This window comes from Electrophorus electricus, chromosome 6, assembly GCF_013358815.1.
Source record: "Electrophorus electricus isolate fEleEle1 chromosome 6, fEleEle1.pri, whole genome shotgun sequence".
NCBI lineage: Eukaryota > Metazoa > Chordata > Actinopteri > Gymnotiformes > Gymnotidae > Electrophorus > Electrophorus electricus.
In genome coordinates this window covers 11,616,505-11,634,452 of record NC_049540.1, presented here as the reverse complement: position 1 = coordinate 11,634,452, position 17,948 = coordinate 11,616,505, and the positions used below count along the sequence as shown (strand labels likewise).

At 40.2% G+C, this 17,948-nt stretch overlaps 2 protein-coding genes and 1 long non-coding RNA gene across 5 annotated transcripts; 2 read left to right on the top strand and 1 right to left on the bottom strand.

Moving 5' to 3' along the window:
* Positions 1–154: 154 nt before the first annotated feature.
* On the bottom strand, positions 155–5,792 carry c6h11orf53 (chromosome 6 C11orf53 homolog). Its single transcript, XM_026998465.2, has 5 exons — positions 5,729–5,792; positions 3,144–3,244; positions 1,838–1,880; positions 1,392–1,696; positions 155–1,111 (listed from the first exon to the last, which is right to left on the bottom strand). The coding sequence occupies exons 1-5, from the start codon at positions 5,739–5,741 to the stop codon at positions 689–691; spliced, it is 885 nt and encodes a 294-aa protein (XP_026854266.1). The 5' UTR covers positions 5,742–5,792; the 3' UTR covers positions 155–688.
* Positions 5,793–6,008: 216 nt separating this feature from the next.
* gig2o (grass carp reovirus (GCRV)-induced gene 2o) lies at positions 6,009–9,301 on the top strand. Of its 2 annotated transcripts, none has more exons than XM_026998466.2 (2): positions 6,009–6,052; positions 8,339–9,301. In XM_026998466.2, the coding sequence occupies exons 1-2, from the start codon at positions 6,050–6,052 to the stop codon at positions 8,969–8,971; spliced, it is 636 nt and encodes a 211-aa protein (XP_026854267.1). In that variant the 5' UTR covers positions 6,009–6,049; the 3' UTR covers positions 8,972–9,301. The 2 variants fall into 2 exon arrangements, with proteins under 2 accessions (XP_026854267.1, XP_026854268.1); XM_026998467.2 differs by lacking the exon at positions 6,009–6,052 and adding an exon at positions 8,162–8,250.
* Positions 9,302–13,119: 3,818 nt separating this feature from the next.
* On the top strand, positions 13,120–16,061 carry LOC113570198. 2 transcript variants are annotated; one of them, XR_003409874.2, is made up of 5 exons: positions 13,120–13,197; positions 13,345–13,458; positions 13,961–14,097; positions 14,263–14,292; positions 15,986–16,061. It is a non-coding gene; the product is annotated as an uncharacterized LOC113570198 (long non-coding RNA). The 2 variants fall into 2 exon arrangements; XR_003409873.2 differs by lacking the exon at positions 15,986–16,061 and having other exon boundaries at positions 13,961–14,317.
* The last annotated feature ends 1,887 nt before the right edge of the window (positions 16,062–17,948 follow it).

Below are 17,948 nucleotides of genomic sequence, written 5' to 3'. Positions count from 1 at the left end.
CTTTTGAAAAGCTCTCATACACTATATAAGGTTTTAAATGTAGTAGTTCAGGTTTCTGTATTGTTTATAACTTAACTGCACTAATTTATAAGATCTTTTTTTTGCACAAGGATATGTTACTTTGCTTTTTTATTTTGAAAATTAGTAACCAGTATATAATCAGAGCTCTATAGAATATTTTAACATATACAATAAAAATAATTAAATCTTGATCTCAGAATCAAAAGTCACAAAGAACCTAAAACTGTGGAAATCCTTACACCTCTAAGGCTAGAATGTAATACATATAAAATCAATTATCAATGTTTTATTTTTACAAAGCCTTCTTAAAAAACAAAGTGGCTTTTAAAAAAAGAGTGCCAATTTAAATTTTAAACTAAACCTTACCACATATCATTAACTAGCCTATGACTCTTTATAATAAAACTGTAAATAAAACACAAATCTGTATTTAATTTGAGCACATCCTGATGTAAAATTTAAAACAAAAACATTTAAATGTAACTTAGTTACATTTTCATAATTACAGAAAATTGCGTGCACATATTGTTATACACCCACTGTTGCTTCCTGTAAGACATTAAGCTTCTTACAAACGTCAACTAAAATTTCAGCGGTTCTGGGTGCCATATTTCATCTTCTGCCTGCACCCACAGTTTGGTGTCCACATCAGTTGCATCAGAGCCTTTTAAAAACCCCTTCTCGTCTCGTATGACATCCACGAGCCAGTCCCATCATCCTTGGCCCATGATTGGCTTGTAACATCATTGAGAGATGTCATCCCTCCACCGGGCTCCTCTGAAGAGGCAGGTGCCATCTTGACCACGGCCAGGTCACCAGGAACAGTCATGTATGGTGGGCAGGAGTAGCTGGGGGCAGGGCTGTAGGAGGTCGCAGAGTAGTGGACATCCTCCAGGGGCTGCAGAGTGTAAGACTGTGAGCCTGAGGGGGCAGCTCCATTGCTGCGGCTCACTGAGAGTCGGTATGGGGAGGAGCTGCCTGAGTCAGGACCACCCAGGGACGGAGAGTCTGCTGCAGGGGCAGGGCCCTCAGAACAAAGACCCTCTGGCGGGCTGACCTGCTCGTCTGAAGGCTGGTCCCATGGATCTCTCTATGGGAAGAAAGGGAAGTTGAAGGGAATAAAAGTTCAGCATACAGCATTGTGGGACTTGTGCCTCATGTTGCCTCTGAGAGTACCACACAGAAAACATTATGTATTATTTTACTTTTGTTTTAATAACTTCACAGGCTTTTCATTCTTAAGAATGCCATGCATTGTTTTCCTTCCCCTTTTTATCCAGATATTGTGTCATTCATTTTCATTGTGCCACATTACCTCTCTTTATTAATATACTTAGAATACAACTTCAGATTTCAGGAAAGATCAATACCAAGAGTAGATGTGATGATGTCTCCCCAGAGAGAGAGGGTAGTAGTGTGGATAGTGTGGATGGCGGGAACAGGGACCCCCCACTAGCTGCATACGTGGTCGCACCCCTGTAGTCTCCAAATGATTCTGGCTGGTAGTAGCTATCAATAAAAGAGGGGTAGCTGGAGGAGTGGTCATAAGGAAAGGCCTTCCCTCCCAGGGATGGTGAGTAGGAGTCTGCGGAGTACTGCTTCATGGAGTGGCACAGCTCAGAATCCGGCAGGATGGACCTTCGCATGCTGTAGTATCCAGGAAGCATGTGGGGCCCTTCAGGAGGAAGCAGGAACAAAGTGGTGTGGTGAAATAGCTCTCTCATTACCTCTGGAAAATGCTTCTGGGTGCGGAGAATAATTACACTGAGCACTGTAAGAGCTTTATCGGATGATCGTGGTGGAGGAGTGAGCTCACCTGGCATTTGTACAAATGCTGGCTGGGAGGAGCTGGCTCCTGCCTGAAATCCAGAAGAAAAAAATATGGATGTTATTTTCGTTGCCTTCAGGGCAGCGTGTTGGTCTACATGTCCTACCTGCAGATGACTCAGAATCACATATATTCTGAGAAAGTGTAAACAGTCACTGGAAACAACATCACAGTGTTCAGGGGGAAGAGTGCTTTGTGGAGCGCAGATGCACAGAATGTGGAATCCCTGGTGTGCTACTTTACGTCAGTTGCGCTTTAAAGTCACACTGAGTATTGAGTTGAAGACGGGCAGGCCCTAGCTCACAAGCTGCTTCTGTTGAAAGCCAGGCAAATTTTGTGGGTGGATATTTGAATGTAATTTGCCAGTGTCATAATAGCAACCCCCACCCTGTATATGTGTGCATGTCTGTGTCTGTGTGTGTGTGTGTGTGTGTGTGTGTGATCGCTTCACCTGCAGTGGTTTGTGTGCCTTGAGGGTCTAAAGACGTGATGGAATGACTAAGAACACATCCCAAATGGCAAGCTTGTTATAGATGAAGAGTACCCCTGAGTTCTGAAGAGATGGGTACAGTGCATACAATACTTTATTTTACCATTGGCATTTTTTGGAGTGATACTTTACCTGAAAACTAACTACAAAAAATATATTAACCTATTACAGAAGAATCTCTTTATTGTAGAATGGAGTTAAGAAAATAGTAGCAATTCAGCTTAATTCTGAGGGGTGTATCTTGTCCCAAGGTATATTTGAATGAACTAATTTTCTAAATTAGGCAAAAGAAAGAACTAAACTTTCTTACTGGTGCTCTAGCTTTGTGCTCTGACATGATTGTGTGCCAACGTCATCCACCCCTGTGAAATTTGCATGTGGCACGATTGGAGCCATTCGTTTAATATAAAGGGCGGGGGGGTAGGAGCAGTAGGGGATGTCCACACACACACAGGCAGCAGCAAGTGCCCAGCAAAAGGGCGGCCTGTTCCGTTTGCCTTTGGTCAGGGATTGCTAATGACCTAATGCTGCGTTCAACCGTCTGCCTCTAACAATGCATCACTTATCCAGACCATTTCAGGAAGGCAGTGCTAATGCCAACAGGTGTACAGATACCAATCTTTCTAAGGTGACATTAGCAAAATAGTAGGAAGCTATAGTAGTGAGTGGTACGTCGCTCTCCAATGTTCACAATTCCACATGAAATGTGTACTGTATGGATAGCTTGGATAGACGACAATTATAAAGACGTGTATGTTCTGAGGAGAAGAACAGAATGTGGAAACTGAGTTATCAGTTACTTACACTGAACCTTGGTGTATTAGTTTGCCTTGATCGCTTTTCGGCTAGCAGGTCTTTGACTGTGTGCTTGACCCTGACACCTTGGTACACTCTCTTGGAGTACTCTAATGAGAATGAAATAAATGTCAATGCAAAATGTAAAAGCAGAGGTAAATGCAAGGATCGGCAGTCAACTCTTTAGTAGACTGTTTAAAGGATTTTTGTGCTGTGGCTGGAGTTGAGTTATAGCTGTGGCTATTAATGAGCACACTTAGCTGAATAGCATACCCATTGGATCGGTTTCTGGTACAGATTAAACCTAGTCCAAGGCCAGATGTTCAACTGAAAATCCCCCATTTAAAGAATAGGTTAGTACAAGTCTCTTGTTAGTCTGTATCTGGGGCAAACAGCACATACATGATTGGTTTCACCATCATAATGTTATCAACAATACTGTAACATCCTAGCCTAAGATTTCGACCATATTTGCTTTATTGTTTGTCAAAGATGTGTAAAATAAAAATGTGTAAAATCTTTCACAAATACACAGTGTAGTAATCTTCTCTGTATAGAACTAAAGCTTTTTTTTGTCTTAAATATTAAGATTGTTGTTTTTTCTTTGTTCTTTCCTTTTTTGTTTCCCCCCCTTAAAAATAATGGGAAAGGATTGTGACTTTCCATACATGAGTAATTTAATATGGTTTCCTAAAAAGCAAGCAAAAATGAAAATCCAGCTAAACAGTGCCTTCTTTCCTGCTTAGCTTACTAGAAGGGTTCTCAATAATTAGGTCTTCTTCAAGGGAGTTTTAAATATGCTGCATCGTTTATCATGTCTGAGTGCTTAGAAGTGAGTAGTAAGGGCTCTGTAACTTTTTGCCGTCTCTGGGGAACTAAGAAATTAGGCAGTGTTTTCCTCTGCTGTAAGGTAGAACACATTTCTGTGTGACACATTCAACAGGGGAAAACTGTACCCAGCTTCCCAGGTAATGTATGACTATTCAAATGAGACTAGGACTGTCAAACTAAGCAAGAGGTTATTCAATTTAACATTTTTTGCCAAGCCAGTAGGCTTGTATGTTCTTTCTTGGTTTGCAGTAACTGCTCAGCAGTGTCCATCCACAAAGTATAGCACTGTTCCATGGAAACTTGATAAAATACATCAGTATTTCCTGGTTGTGGTAACAGTGACTAACACATGCCAGCAACTCATATGTGACCAGGCCACACTGAACGTGGATGCTAGGAAGAATGATCAGAATGCTATACTTTAAGTCTAGATTTTAAAAAATCAGCCCATCAATCAATTCAACATAAATGTAAATGCTTATTGAATTTTGAAGGTGGCACTGCATCCTGCTATACTCACTGATTGTTATTTGGTATCTCTGGCCTTAGTGGTTATATCCCAGTATAAAAGTGTTACAGTGTCACATCCTTTAAAATGAATTCTTTTAGCCAGTGGCTGTTTTCAGTGTGCTACATGATCCACTATCTGTGTGCAGATCTAATAACACACATTTTATCACACATTGGTACAGCTGAGCCAGTATTTTGGCACATGAATTTTTGAAAACATAAGCACTTGAAAAAACTATTTATTCAGTTCCTGTTTTTGCTGTATGAGAGTAAATACTATGGCTTTAATGCTGTGCAAAGATAACTGTGTTTGAAAGCTTAATTTTAGAAAACAGATGCCCAAAAGGATTTTCTATAAGCACAAATATAATGTGCCACTACCATGTAAGTAAATCTAATTTCCTAATTTCCAGCAGTTTTGCTTTTTTATGCTCTTAGAAGTTGGTTAAACAGATTCTCGTTATCAAAGAGTAAAAGGGTTGACAAGTAATGCACATGAATAAAGACGATCATTGTTTGGTTCCTCGGTCACTAAATTAAGACCTTGAGTATAATACGTAATCCAACACTGGACAAAAGACCATGTTTTGCTTCCCCTTTAACCCATTTTTTCCTCCCCTTTTTGGTCTTGTGTAGAAATTTACATGCTGTTCTTTTTTTAAAGGTAAATACCTATTTTGGACACCGGTACATGGAACAAGTATGGGCAATTTGGAGACTAGTCCATGGTATGGGCAGATTAACACAACATAGATGTCAAGTGTTTCGCCAATCTGTTCTTCATATATCAAATGGTCTTACACTGGATGAGTGATCCAATTATCAGAGTGTTGGTCAGAGCTCTTCAGGAAGCTACATTAAGGAGCAATATAAAACAGCCTTTAAGAGTTTGTCCTGAACTAGCAAATAACAAATAGTACAAATATTTTGACCAACTTAAATACATTGCACACAATTGACATTAATTTTTCTGAACTGAAAGCGAACAAATCAACAAACCAGTAGACATTGTTTATATCATTGAACTAGTTGGAACAGTTGGTACTTGGTATTTGTATATAAGGCTACCACAAGTATTCATACCTAGGTATGAACAGTTTAAAACAAATAATAAGTAGTTGGGGACTGTAAATGATTAATTGAAATAGGCCAACTTTTTATATATATATATATATATATATATATATATATATATAATATATATATATATATATATATATATATAAACAAATACAGAACACAGAGATTCTCACCTGTCTCCATCATATTTTGTAGCTTAAAGGTGCCTGTGCTTGTCAGTATGACTTTGTAGTCCAGTTATAGTCATACCGCGTTCATTATACAACGAGCCATTTAACAAAGTCTGTAGAATTTATGGATAACTAGGTGCGCACACACACATTTTTATACCTCTCACATGGTATCAATAGTAAAGTCTTTATGATTTGTGTAAATGCAAATGATTGGCCGGAGGACGTTTCTCAGTATTTGCATCCAGGCCTACATGGTAGATTAGAAGAGGCGACTGCAGAAATGGAAAAAAAAATTGACAAGCACATTCGACAGTGAAAAGGATGGTAAGGATGAACATGGTAATGCTGTTGATTTTGCACACAGCAGTTATAATGGCGATTAACTGACAGACGCTCTTCGCCAAAATATAGCCTAGCCACTACTCTTGACAAACGCTCCTTCAATTACTTGCGCACGGGCTGGGGGTGTTACCCAAACGGCTTGAAATTTTTATCCGTTCGCATCATGAAAATGTGTGGGGAATTTAACGTTTTTTCGATTTTGTGTGTGTAGTGTATAGCCTATTTACTTACATAGCCAGAAGTTAAAAGTTAAAAACGATAGCCAGCAGGTGACATTATTTCACACGGGTAACCAGCAGAGCACGAATAGTATGGAAAGCCAAAGTAGTCAAAATTCAGCTCGGACTAACGCGTTTTTGTTTGTAAAACAGCGAGAAAAAAAACAGCGTTTTGGAAGTTTTTATGCCTAAAATATGCCAACAAAACCATGACAGTTATATGACAGTTTAAAATGCCGTAAATAAATGGCACATCTCTAAAACAGTATTTAATTCCGCTTTCTAGTCTCTCCAATGGTATTAAAAGCATCGCTTTGTAATAAGGTAATGAGCTTCACCTGCCAGTTCTTAGCCAATAGAGTTTAACTTTCTAGCCAATTGTGCATGAACAAGGTTAGGCCAGACCCAATTCACTACAGAACGTATCTGCTGATAAATGAGTGCAAAGTTGTTTTCAAAAATCAAAGGTTTTTTTTATAACTCAGAAAAGAACAGACAAGCCAAAATTACATCACAAGGCCTGTTTTAAAGAACAAGGCTATAATTTATTAGCCTTTCTCTAAGATGACAATACTTAGGGTAGCTAGCATTGAAGGCAGACACAGCCAAGCTCAAATAAATAATCAAATAAATGTAGAAGCTTGTGACCAGGCACAAAATTAATCTTTAAGAGACATGGGGTCCTGACTGCCCAGTGCTAGACTTGGAGTAAAACCACAAATGTACAAACCAGGGATACCTCAGAACCAATAGCGCTATAAAGCAATTTTATTCATATTCATTGTTGACATCTCGCTTATTTTGTTGACGTATCCCTCTTCCATTTTCATTCAGTTTTAACATGACAAAAGTCTGAAGTTAGCAGTTGCTATAAAACACTACCAACCCGCACCTCTGACAGCTAGCTAGCCATCAAGCTTGACACAAATATTGTGCATTTGTTCCTGCAAGATGACAAACTTGCTTTCAGTCTAGTGCTAGAAACAACTTACTCTTGGCCAACTACAGCTAGCTTTGAGTGGACTTTGTTTTAGTTTCTTATTATTAGTTAGCTGTCTCTTGTTAGTGTTTTACCAGTTTTAATTCATTCAAAATGGCCCTACCTCATTAATGTTTATTGAAATACATAGGGCCCAGATTGCCAAGTGCAGTCATTCTGTGTCTGTCTACAACAGTTCCTCCTTGTCATCTTCCAGCTGTATATATTGCTAGCAAACTAGTTAACTGCCCTTTTATAGTACTTGCTCATTTAAATTGCCCATTTAAAGTACAATGTGTGAAGTACCTAACCATGATCACTATTGCTAGGTCTAATAAACTTTTAGCTAGCTAGCTAACCTAGCTAGCTAAGAACTGTATGCTAACCTAACTAGCTAAGAATAAATGAACTATTTAGTGAATTAACATATTAGTGAACATACTAGTCCCCAAAATAAACAAATTTGAGCACTGGTTTATCAGCGGATAAGATTTGTAGTAAACTGGTCTGGTCTGACCTCATTTGTGAGCGACTGGGCGAAGAAAGTTTAACTCTATTGGCTGTCAAAAACTGGCAGGTGGAACTCATTACCTTATTATAAAGCAGCAATTTTAACGCAGTTGGAGGGGTGCAAACCCGGTGTAAAAAATGCTGTTTTAAAGCACTTAAAGCTGTGTTATAAATTGTCATCGAAACTGTTATATAAGCACCATAAAATACTGCATTTTGATGGTTTTTTGTGGTGTATTTTATGGTGTAGTGAACAATAACAGCATATGTTGCGGCGTAAAAACGTCCAGAACACCACCCTTATCGCAGTTTTACAAATAAAACTTTAGTTCGAGGCAAATTTTGACTTCTTTGGCTTTCCATAGTATAGTTTCAGTTTCTTTTGAACCGATGTTTTGTTTTGTTTTTTACTGAGGAAGTCATTTCATAGATACTGAAAGCAAGAACGGAAGAACAAAAAAAAATAAAAGAGGGTAAACGTTTATTGTAACCTATTTGTAGTGTTATTTGGAAACGTAGAATGTTGTCATAATCAATTTCACTCTTTCGGTTTAATTGCAGACTGGAGACATGGCGCAAATGGTGAATTTCGCAGGGTGGCGAACTGTTGAAGAAACTCTGTCGTCGGGGAAGAAGCCGAAAAATAGCCGTGTTTATCCTATGTACCACGGCACACATATAAACAACGCCAAAGATATCATCATCAATGGCTTCAAGGCCTCCATAGATGGACTTTTGGGCCAAGGAGTGTACGTGAGTCGCAACATTGACAAGGCGAAATGTTATCCACTTAACACCGACAAGAGGGAAAGGGTCGTGTTCAAACTTAAAGTTAATGTCGGTAAAGTGAAAAAAATAGACTGTGACAATCATCCACTGCAAAAATCATGGCACCAGAATGGCTACGACAGCGCATGGATTCCCCCTAATAGTAACGTCTCAGCTATCAAAAGCGGCCGCGAGGAAGACTGCGTATGGGACCCGATTCGGATCACTGTGATTGGCGTCGTATGTTGTATGGACAACGATAAACGTTGGGAACTCCGACGGCTAATACGCAACCAGCTGCGCACCGGGGAATGCAGCTTGTGTGGTCAAAACACGCCTGATAGGCCACACCATATCCAAGACTGCTGGGAATGCAGTGAGAGAATTTGTTTGTTTCAAAGAGAGCATCGATGTGTCTCTAAATGAAAGGCAATGTTATCTTTACATTGCAAATTCCTAATCTATGGGATGATATTAGCATATTTGCTCATTATGTTGTTTAAACCTATTTTATGTAGTAAGGCATAATCTACCCTATATCTACCAGATTTTAGAAAAAAATCTGGTTTTATTTATAGATGTGATTTTTAAAAATAAAACCTAAACAACTGCAGTATTAATCTTACCATGATTAATAAAGTTCTCTTGAGACTCCTGCCTTTTGAGCTTTTAACTTTTAAGATTTGTCTGCTGCTGACAGGACAATTAACGGGTCTCCATTGTAAACCACAATAAACTGGGAAACTGTTAACTAAATTGGATTAGTCTTTGTGAATGTGTTCGGACTGTATATGTCAGTTATTCTCAATGCATACACACCATGACAGTTCCTCTGTTATTTAAACGGACCATGAATTCTAAGTATAACTATTACTACAAAGGCATAGCTGCACAAGAAAGAGTACATTTCATTATTTCATAGTCGGTAGAAGGACCGCCCACCCCATATGCTGTTGTCACAATTTTATTTTCAAGATAGAATGTTAAAGAATTAACAAAACAGTTTTTAAAAGTATGTACAGTATGTACACAGTTACAGCTGCCAGGCACACTGCCACAGGTAAACGCCCACTGCCACATATATACACACACACACACAGACACCTGTAACATTCACATTCTCCTAATCACATTCATTTATTCCTTGTTTTTTCCACTCCATATTTAAAATCCACATGTGCTCTTTCATTGCTGTGAATTACTCGTCTGCTGTGCCATGAGACCTTCTGTTGCTTTGCTGCATCTCAGTGCTTCGAGTCTGACATGTTAGCTGGTTATATTGTGTAACAGTAATAATCACACAAGAGAAAGAGGACCCAATTGCATGAGGTCTTTAATACTTTATTAGCTTGCCAAGCCATCTACTTGAATGCTGAGTATGGAAGGACTGGGCTAAGGACTGTGGGTGAACAGTCCAGAATTAAAACTATCCAGTCCAGGGTTGATACGGGTAAGCAGAGTCGGGGAAGCACGGAGGGTTAGGCTGAAGGATTGGTTAGGAGGAAAATGAGTTCGGTAACCAGAAAGATCAACAAACATGTATCGGTCAGTACACGTTATGAGAATGGCAGTACTTTGCAGTGAGGAAGTGGAAGGTCAAGGTAAAAAAAGTTTCTTATGAGAAAGCGATTCTGATAAGAATGGAGATGATGATCAAGTGTGGCATGTTAAAAATCAGCTGATCTTGAACAGACCAGACAATATGCATCCCCAGCATAGGCAGGTCTGTTTGGGAGGTGTTTGCAGATTGCAAAACATTCCTGTTTTGCTTTTAGCCAGCTTGCCGCTAAGCTTTACTGATTCCTTTTTTTCCCTTTTTTTTGCTGTCATGGACAATAAAGAAACTCCATATTCACATTCGTGTCTCATTCCCTCCCTCCCAGCGTCAAAAGTATCAGATGTGTATAACGTTGGCCTGAGTGCTGCAGGGTGTGGGGCAGGACGCACAGACTCCCTTGACGTGGTGAAACATTTATTAATGAATAACATAAAAGACAATGGTGGCACTCACACATAATAACAACGTTAAACACGAACACACTTAAACGGAACATCAACACGAACAACACCAACCCCAGAAGACCTCTGGTGGGGGGGAGGGGGTCCCGTGACAATATGTTAAAGAAATTTTACTATTTAGTAATGTACATGCCGGTTCTATATCACTTATCATGTTTCAAATCAACTATATATTTTGATTAACAATTATACAGGCACAGGCATTATATGACACAGGGCGCTGTAGGTGTCATAGGTTACATGCCATGTGTAGGAACATGTGTACGCTTACACAGTGAATAGAACAGAAATAACATGAATAATTGTACCTTCAATAACATATCATGCCACTTACTTTATAACTATAATTGTGTTCTGTTTAACCCACCTAGGACACAGAATACAGATATTCTATCGAATGAGAGGAGCATTATAGGAACTGCAGTCCTGACTGATTCACTTGTTGGTAATTGAATGGCTATGGGGCATCTTCTCCAGCCAGTTAATGGTACTAGAAGGCTGGCTGGGCTCTTGCGTAGCTCTGTATGTCAGCAGCTGACTCCATTTGGAGCATTTTCTGCTATTGGCTCAAGTGCTGCCTACCACACTTTTCCTCAGACAGCAAGAAGAGGCTGGAATGGAATATCTGCAGTGCGGTTGTGAAAGCCATAAAGGATTTAGCAGCGTCCTGGTATTGCTCCTGGGTGCCCTAGGAAGAGAGTAAATGTGAACTTGAGCCACTGTCACGAATGGCCACCCTCCTGGCATCCCTGTTGTCATGGTTTCCCTGTCTTCTGTTATCCTGCACTCCCTGGTTCCATGCCTTAGTTTCGTTTTCTCCAACCCTCTGTTTGATTTGCCACACCTATCCCTGGTTAAGTTTGTGTATTTAAACCATGTCTTATTCCCTGTGTTTCTGCAGGTCTTTGTATGTATTATTGAATGAAATAGTGTATGTGTTTAGTTCATATAATGTTTGCATGTTTATTAGTATGGTTATTTTGGTTTGTACTCCGTGTTTCCTAGCCCTAGGTTTTCCCTAGCCTTAGTATTAGCCTGCTTTCCTGTTTGCCTTTGTGTGGTTTTTGCAGTTTTGTTTATTCATGTATCCCCGTGCTCTCCGTGTTGGCTCCTTGACCCTGGATTACGATAACGACTGTTTTTGGATTTGCCCATAATAAATCTCGCTCTACTCCAAACATGCGTCCACCTCCTTACTGCTTAGCGTTACAGCCACCAAATGCCTCGTTGCCTGCAGCTGAGCTTAAGTTGCAGTTGTGCTGTTGATGGACTTGCTTTTGCACATACTGGTTCCATAACCCCACAACCCCACAGGGAGATTTGAATGGGACATCACCTGATGGGGGATGTCTTCACCTGCAATGTCCACCTACCATTGTCAGATCAAATAGCCAATGTGGACTATGTTAAAAATTCTCTACAATGCGACTCCCTTTTTTGTAATTTTATTTCTCCCCCTTTTCTCTAAATAGTTCTCTCTCTTTCTCTCTCTCTTTATTTCTCTCTCTCATGTCATGCTGTTCTATGCTGTTTACCTTTAGATAGGTGCAAGACTGTGTCAAATGGTCTGGAGTTACTGTCTCATTCTACACAATGCATATCATATCATGTCTGAACATCATGTCTGAAAATATTGGACCTGCTATGTCATTTACATATTTCTGCTTACTCATATGCTTTGTTTTGTCATCTATGTAATCTCACATATCACTGAATAAAGTGTGTGTGCTTCTCAGCCTCTCTGACTCTCCAGTGTCACTAATTCTGGGAAATGTACCCCAGGGTCCTGAAGAAATATAAACCAGACACAGGCGAAGCAGACGGTGGGACCAGAGGGACAGGGTAAAGGAAAATAGGAATGTTTTCCCTAACAGACTAGTTCAACCAGACCATTGAAGGTTTATTCACAATGTCTTCTGGCCAAAAGGAATCCAGTGCACAATTGCTACTCACTCAGAAGTGGTGCCTCACCCTTGGGATTGGGATCACCACACTTCGGAACCACAATCCAGCATGCAGACAACCAGGCTGACCTCTACACTTCCCCTCCAAGACTTTTTAGAGTTTAATTTCCTGTCTGTGTGTCTCCTTATGAGTCCGAATAAGGAGTCACCTCGGAGTCACAGTACATGGATAGAGAGGTACAAAACCCATTCAATCTCCTCAGGTCTCTGTTCAGTTCTGTACCAGCTGCGAATATTTTATTATAGATTTTTAAATGTTGTAATAGATATATAATCGTAGATGAAAATGTATGTAAAAATATTGTGTCGTTTAGCCTACAGATATAGTTTTTAAATGCAGAAGATGCTAGTGTTATGAGTATGTAATATAGTAATATATTATTATTAAGGCACACCATGTTTCTGTATTTCTGATATCAATGGCCCAAAGTAGGTCGTTCCAAATCTCCATTGTAGAAGTCTGGACACGGACAGTGGAGGCCAGAACAGACCAACTAGAATCATTCCTCAGCGTAATATCCGGCACCTTGGCCATCTGTTTGACAGATGAAATATCCGTGTTGCCTCAATTTCGAATATCCCACCCCTCCTCCAGGTGCCCCGCAGAGAGGAAGTTCACCCTGGCCCTGAACATGAACGCGCATCCCCGAGAAGAAGAAGATAGTGAAGGTCATTCCCGGATCGACGGGATATATATAAATATATATAATAATATAATCGACGGGCTGTTAATAGCGTGCTTCGAGCGGTTCGTCTGTGCGTTTTGTTGTTGTTGTTGTTGTTTTGTTTATAGTACGCATTTATCTTTTGTGCCAGGTTCTGCGAACGCGTTCGGATGCTGGAGAACATAGTGGGAACGCTTGAATTATTCCATCCCACGGACCACAAGGAACCGGACGTGGAAAGGAGAACGCCAGACAGCAGGAAAAGGTACGGGTGCGCGTTGTGACTACCCTGATCCAGCCCGATAAATTACGACTGGTATCGCAACGCTCTTGTGAATTTATTTCAGGTCACGACTATAGTTTTCCATCATTATTGCCATGCTTAGTGTTCCTGAGTTCCAGTCCAAAATCAAGCATCGATTCAGCAAGGAAAGCACGCCAAGCCAACCGTTTGGGAATTCCGCATGGTTGATTTTAGGAAAACGAGTTGGTTGGACTGCTAACTGTTGGCACAGGTTTTATGCCGGTGAATTAAACAGAATGCAAGGCCACATCTCATCCTGATATTTACCTGAGCGTTAATGTCTGCAGTTATTTTTCTTGATTGGTGCTATCGTAATGCTTTTTAAATGCTTTGATTAAATGGTTGTTTCCATGCGCGATTTTCTTCTTATGTTGTTTGCTGAGCCTCAGTCCCGCTTGTCTCCTATGTATGTCACCACAACACCCGCATGTCTTTCTGTGTGACCTGCCTTTTCTCATATAAGGTGTTTAAGGGTCTCTTGAGACTGGATGACGTCGTGTGGAAGCAGGAAAGGAGGATAGAAAGAGTGCCCAGGAGGGGCCTTGTGGAACGGATGAATAGGGGAGGGGTGGTCGTCGGAGAAGAGCGCTCCAGGGACAGGTATACCTGTAGATAGTATGTGACAACATTAATGTATTTTTTTTTCCCGCAATTTTTTTTTACTTTTTGTCTTCAACACAGAACTACGTATTAATTTACCTCTATTGGAAAGTATAACCAGTGTTATAGTAATGATGAGTAACATATTTCCTCATTTTTCCTCAGTTTGGACAGAGCACTCTCAACTATTTCATTGTGAGTTATACTGTGTATGACTATATATGTGACAAATAAACCAAACTTGAACTTGAACTCAAACTTGAACATATTTTACACAAACAATGTATTATTATTATTATTATTATTATTATTATTATTATTATTATTATTATTATTATTATTAATAATAATAATAATAATAATAATAATAATAATATTCTTTGGAACAAGTTCCATAAACTACAAGAGATGCCTTAAAGTGGGTCATCTCACAAGGCTGAACTATATCTGTGTTAACAATCGTCAGTCCACACCCTATAGGTGTTTGATTTTCAATTCAAAGTGTTGGTGTACAGAGCAGTAACAAGTACAGTATCTATAGCTTTGGAGCTGTCAATGTCATGGCCTGACCTGGCTGATGCACTACACCATATTACCCGCATGAGGGGGCTGCCATTCCACTACACTGGTAGAGGTGTGGCTAGTAAAGAGTAAGGGTTTATGCTTATTGCGAAGATCCACGTAAACGTCTCTTGGTCGGGACGCAGATTAGAGAGTCATGGGTAATGGTAGCTCGCTAAGGCTCGCAGACGCCGTGACATCTACGCCTCAAAAATCTCAACTACAGGTTGATTCTCGTAGCTGTGCGTCAAGCAAACGCTGATTGGCTGTTGGGCTAGTGTTGGTCGCTGGTCACGGGACCCAAACTCGACCCGAACTAGCGCGAAAACAAAATTATAGTTGAGGGTCGGTGGTCAGAGCATGTATGGCATTGAACATATTTATATGACCCGTTTTCAAAATATTATAAATCACTTTAATTCTTGGAAAGTGATAGGATAAACATTAGGCGAAGGTACTAGCTAGGTACTAGCTACTAAGTGCGAGACGTTCTTCTTCGTTACTTTATACGTTCTGGTTTGGATTTTGCCGACTAGTGCACACGTTCACGTCACGTTGAAGTGTGTTGGCTGACATGCCACGACAGGTATCACGCCCACACTTCATCAGACGCAGATTTTCGCAGAAATATAAACCAGCCATAAGAGTATGTTTGTGAGGATGCTACAGAAGGAGAACACCCACATCAGAATTCAGTCATTTTTTTGGTCATGCAACAACTCTTTTCTTGCCTGGTGTGTCAGTACAGGGTGTCCCCTAATTCTCAGGGAATGTATTCATACACTTGAGCCTCACTTGTTTGACTCAGTCATACATCGTCTGTGAATAAATCCAGCATAGAAAAATAAAGACAACATAAACGAATTAGATGAAAGATATTTTCCATAGCGCACTGCGCTGAGACACTCAAGATGTGGAGGTTTGTGTGTGCAGATTTGCAGTCTGGTCTGTGCTTGCCATTGGTGCTGGATTGCAGTTCAGATGACTGACCACGCACACACGCACACATGCACACATGCACACATGCACACAACAATCTAAACAAGTTTTTTTTTTTTAATATGTTTGATTAACAGCAGATTAGCTCTGTTAAAAAGTATATGAATATGAAAATATGAAAAGTATATGACATGCTTTTGAGCAGCCTCCATCACTGCTTTGTGTAATCAGTCTGGGCCAGACTCAATGCCAGAACATTAGAGCAGTTGTTGGGAAATGGCTGTGGTATCTTTAGGTGGTTATGGGCAGATTAAATCCCTTCGGCTGCTGTTTTTGCAGCATCATTCATGCTACATTGATTTTCTGTTGTTGTGGCTGATCTCTCTAGCACTGGGGCATCTGGTCTACACATGGTCAAGCGGCTCCTGATTTTGGTGACAAGGTGTATTCGCCGAACTATTCACCTTCATCACACCCCTGTTCTAGTGGTGCGGTCTGCTTAGTGTAATGATACCGCCCTGGTTTTGTAGTGTGGTTCAAATGATTGCTCCAAAAGTATTCTCAAATGTAGACATTAGACAAATAAATACCACAGTGGTATCATGTAATATATGGCCTTCAAGCTAGGAGGAGTCTGGGGATGATAATGTATTTGAGTGTATTAGCAGGAAGAAAGACTTCTCCTAGTGTGTGTGTCTGTGTCTATGCCTGTGTGTTTGTGTAGGTCTGTATGTGAGTGTGTGTACATATGTGTGTGCATGGATGGGTGTGTGGGTGTGGGTGTGTGTATGTGTTGGTGTGGGTGCATGTGCCCCGGAAGCACATGGATTTTGGGATAATGGGATTCATACAGCATGTACTGTGTCTTCCTGGGAGAGTAGCTGGTTCTGTACACAAACAGTAATATTTGTTTGTATGCATGCCACCCAATTCTGCAGCTACCCTGTTAGAGGAGTCACCCCCTCCACCTTGGAGCTGAGCTCTCTAAATCTCTCATTTCATCACTGTACTCCAGTCTCTCTGTGTAGTCCATTAGCCTCAGGGCAAGTTACTGTTTATGAAGCATGAAAAGCCATAAAAAACAATACAAAAATGCACATAATAAAACCACAGAACAGCATGGCAGTATTGCATCAAACTTTCAGTTATTCAATTATGTTCAAGAGATTTGCTTTACTAGACAAATGTTTGTGTTTAACTAATAACATGCAAAGAACACTGCTGTAAAGATGATTTAAACTGCATGATGTTTTTTTATGATGGACTTAACTTGATCTCTGATCAGACATAACTATAATTAAAAACATAATTCTACATAAACATGAGAGCACTTTCTGTGTCTAATAACCTTTTTACATATTACTATGGTTCAGTGTAAGCATGGCGTATTCCTTGTATTGTATTACCATGTAGCCTAAATAAATGTGTTGAAATCTGCGGATCACAGGTGCCTAGGCTTGACGAGTTAAATTTAGTCTTGGACATGGCCTTTTCAGTGAAGAATCCCTGTTTATAATGATGCAGACTTATTGTGTGTCCTGACACAGTTCTAGGGCACTGTGTCAATGACTATCCAGGGTATAGTGACCTCAGCAGATATGTAGTGAATTATAAACAAAATGAGGTGGACCCTTTTTGACAAGTGAGGTCCAGATTCAACTAACTCTAGACTACATCAATCTCTTTAATTGAAGACTGTCCAATGAAACATTTTCATGTTTGTGGGCAAGGGGTATTAAAAGACACCAGTGTACATGCACATAATAGTGTCCTCTCAGTCAAGTAACCAATCAAGTACTACTATAGCTGCAAAACAGGCTTTTTTTTTTTCAGTTTTCAACTGATCCAACCCATCTGTAAAGTAGGAACTAGTTGTTTTTTGTCCAGTAAACCTAGTTGCAAGATCCGAAATGTAGCTGGATGTTGAAATTGTTCTGCAGACCAAATGCTTGTCTGAATGAAATCACCACAACAGGATATGTGTGTCAGTGAGAGGGCCTAAAATGGGATGCTCATGGCAGCACACCATTGTGCTATTCTTAATTATGACTTAATCCCTGCTATTGCACAGGCAACAATTTTAGCAGGCTTTTTTGGCTGCGTAAACCTAGCTGTTCATGTGTTTCGAGGTTTAGAGTGGTAAAGAACAGTGAGTATAGTTAGCACGACTGCAGATTTAAATGACTTAAAGAAAGCCCTGCCTGGTGGAGCAGGTGCCCGAGGCACAGAATGTACTGGAGCTGGTGTGGAGCAGCTGGTTCCTTTGCACTCGTGCCAGTACCTGCTTTTGGTCCGTGATGCAGACTGGAGTCAAGACTCCATCTGAGCCCAGAGTGAACAGGTATTGTGAG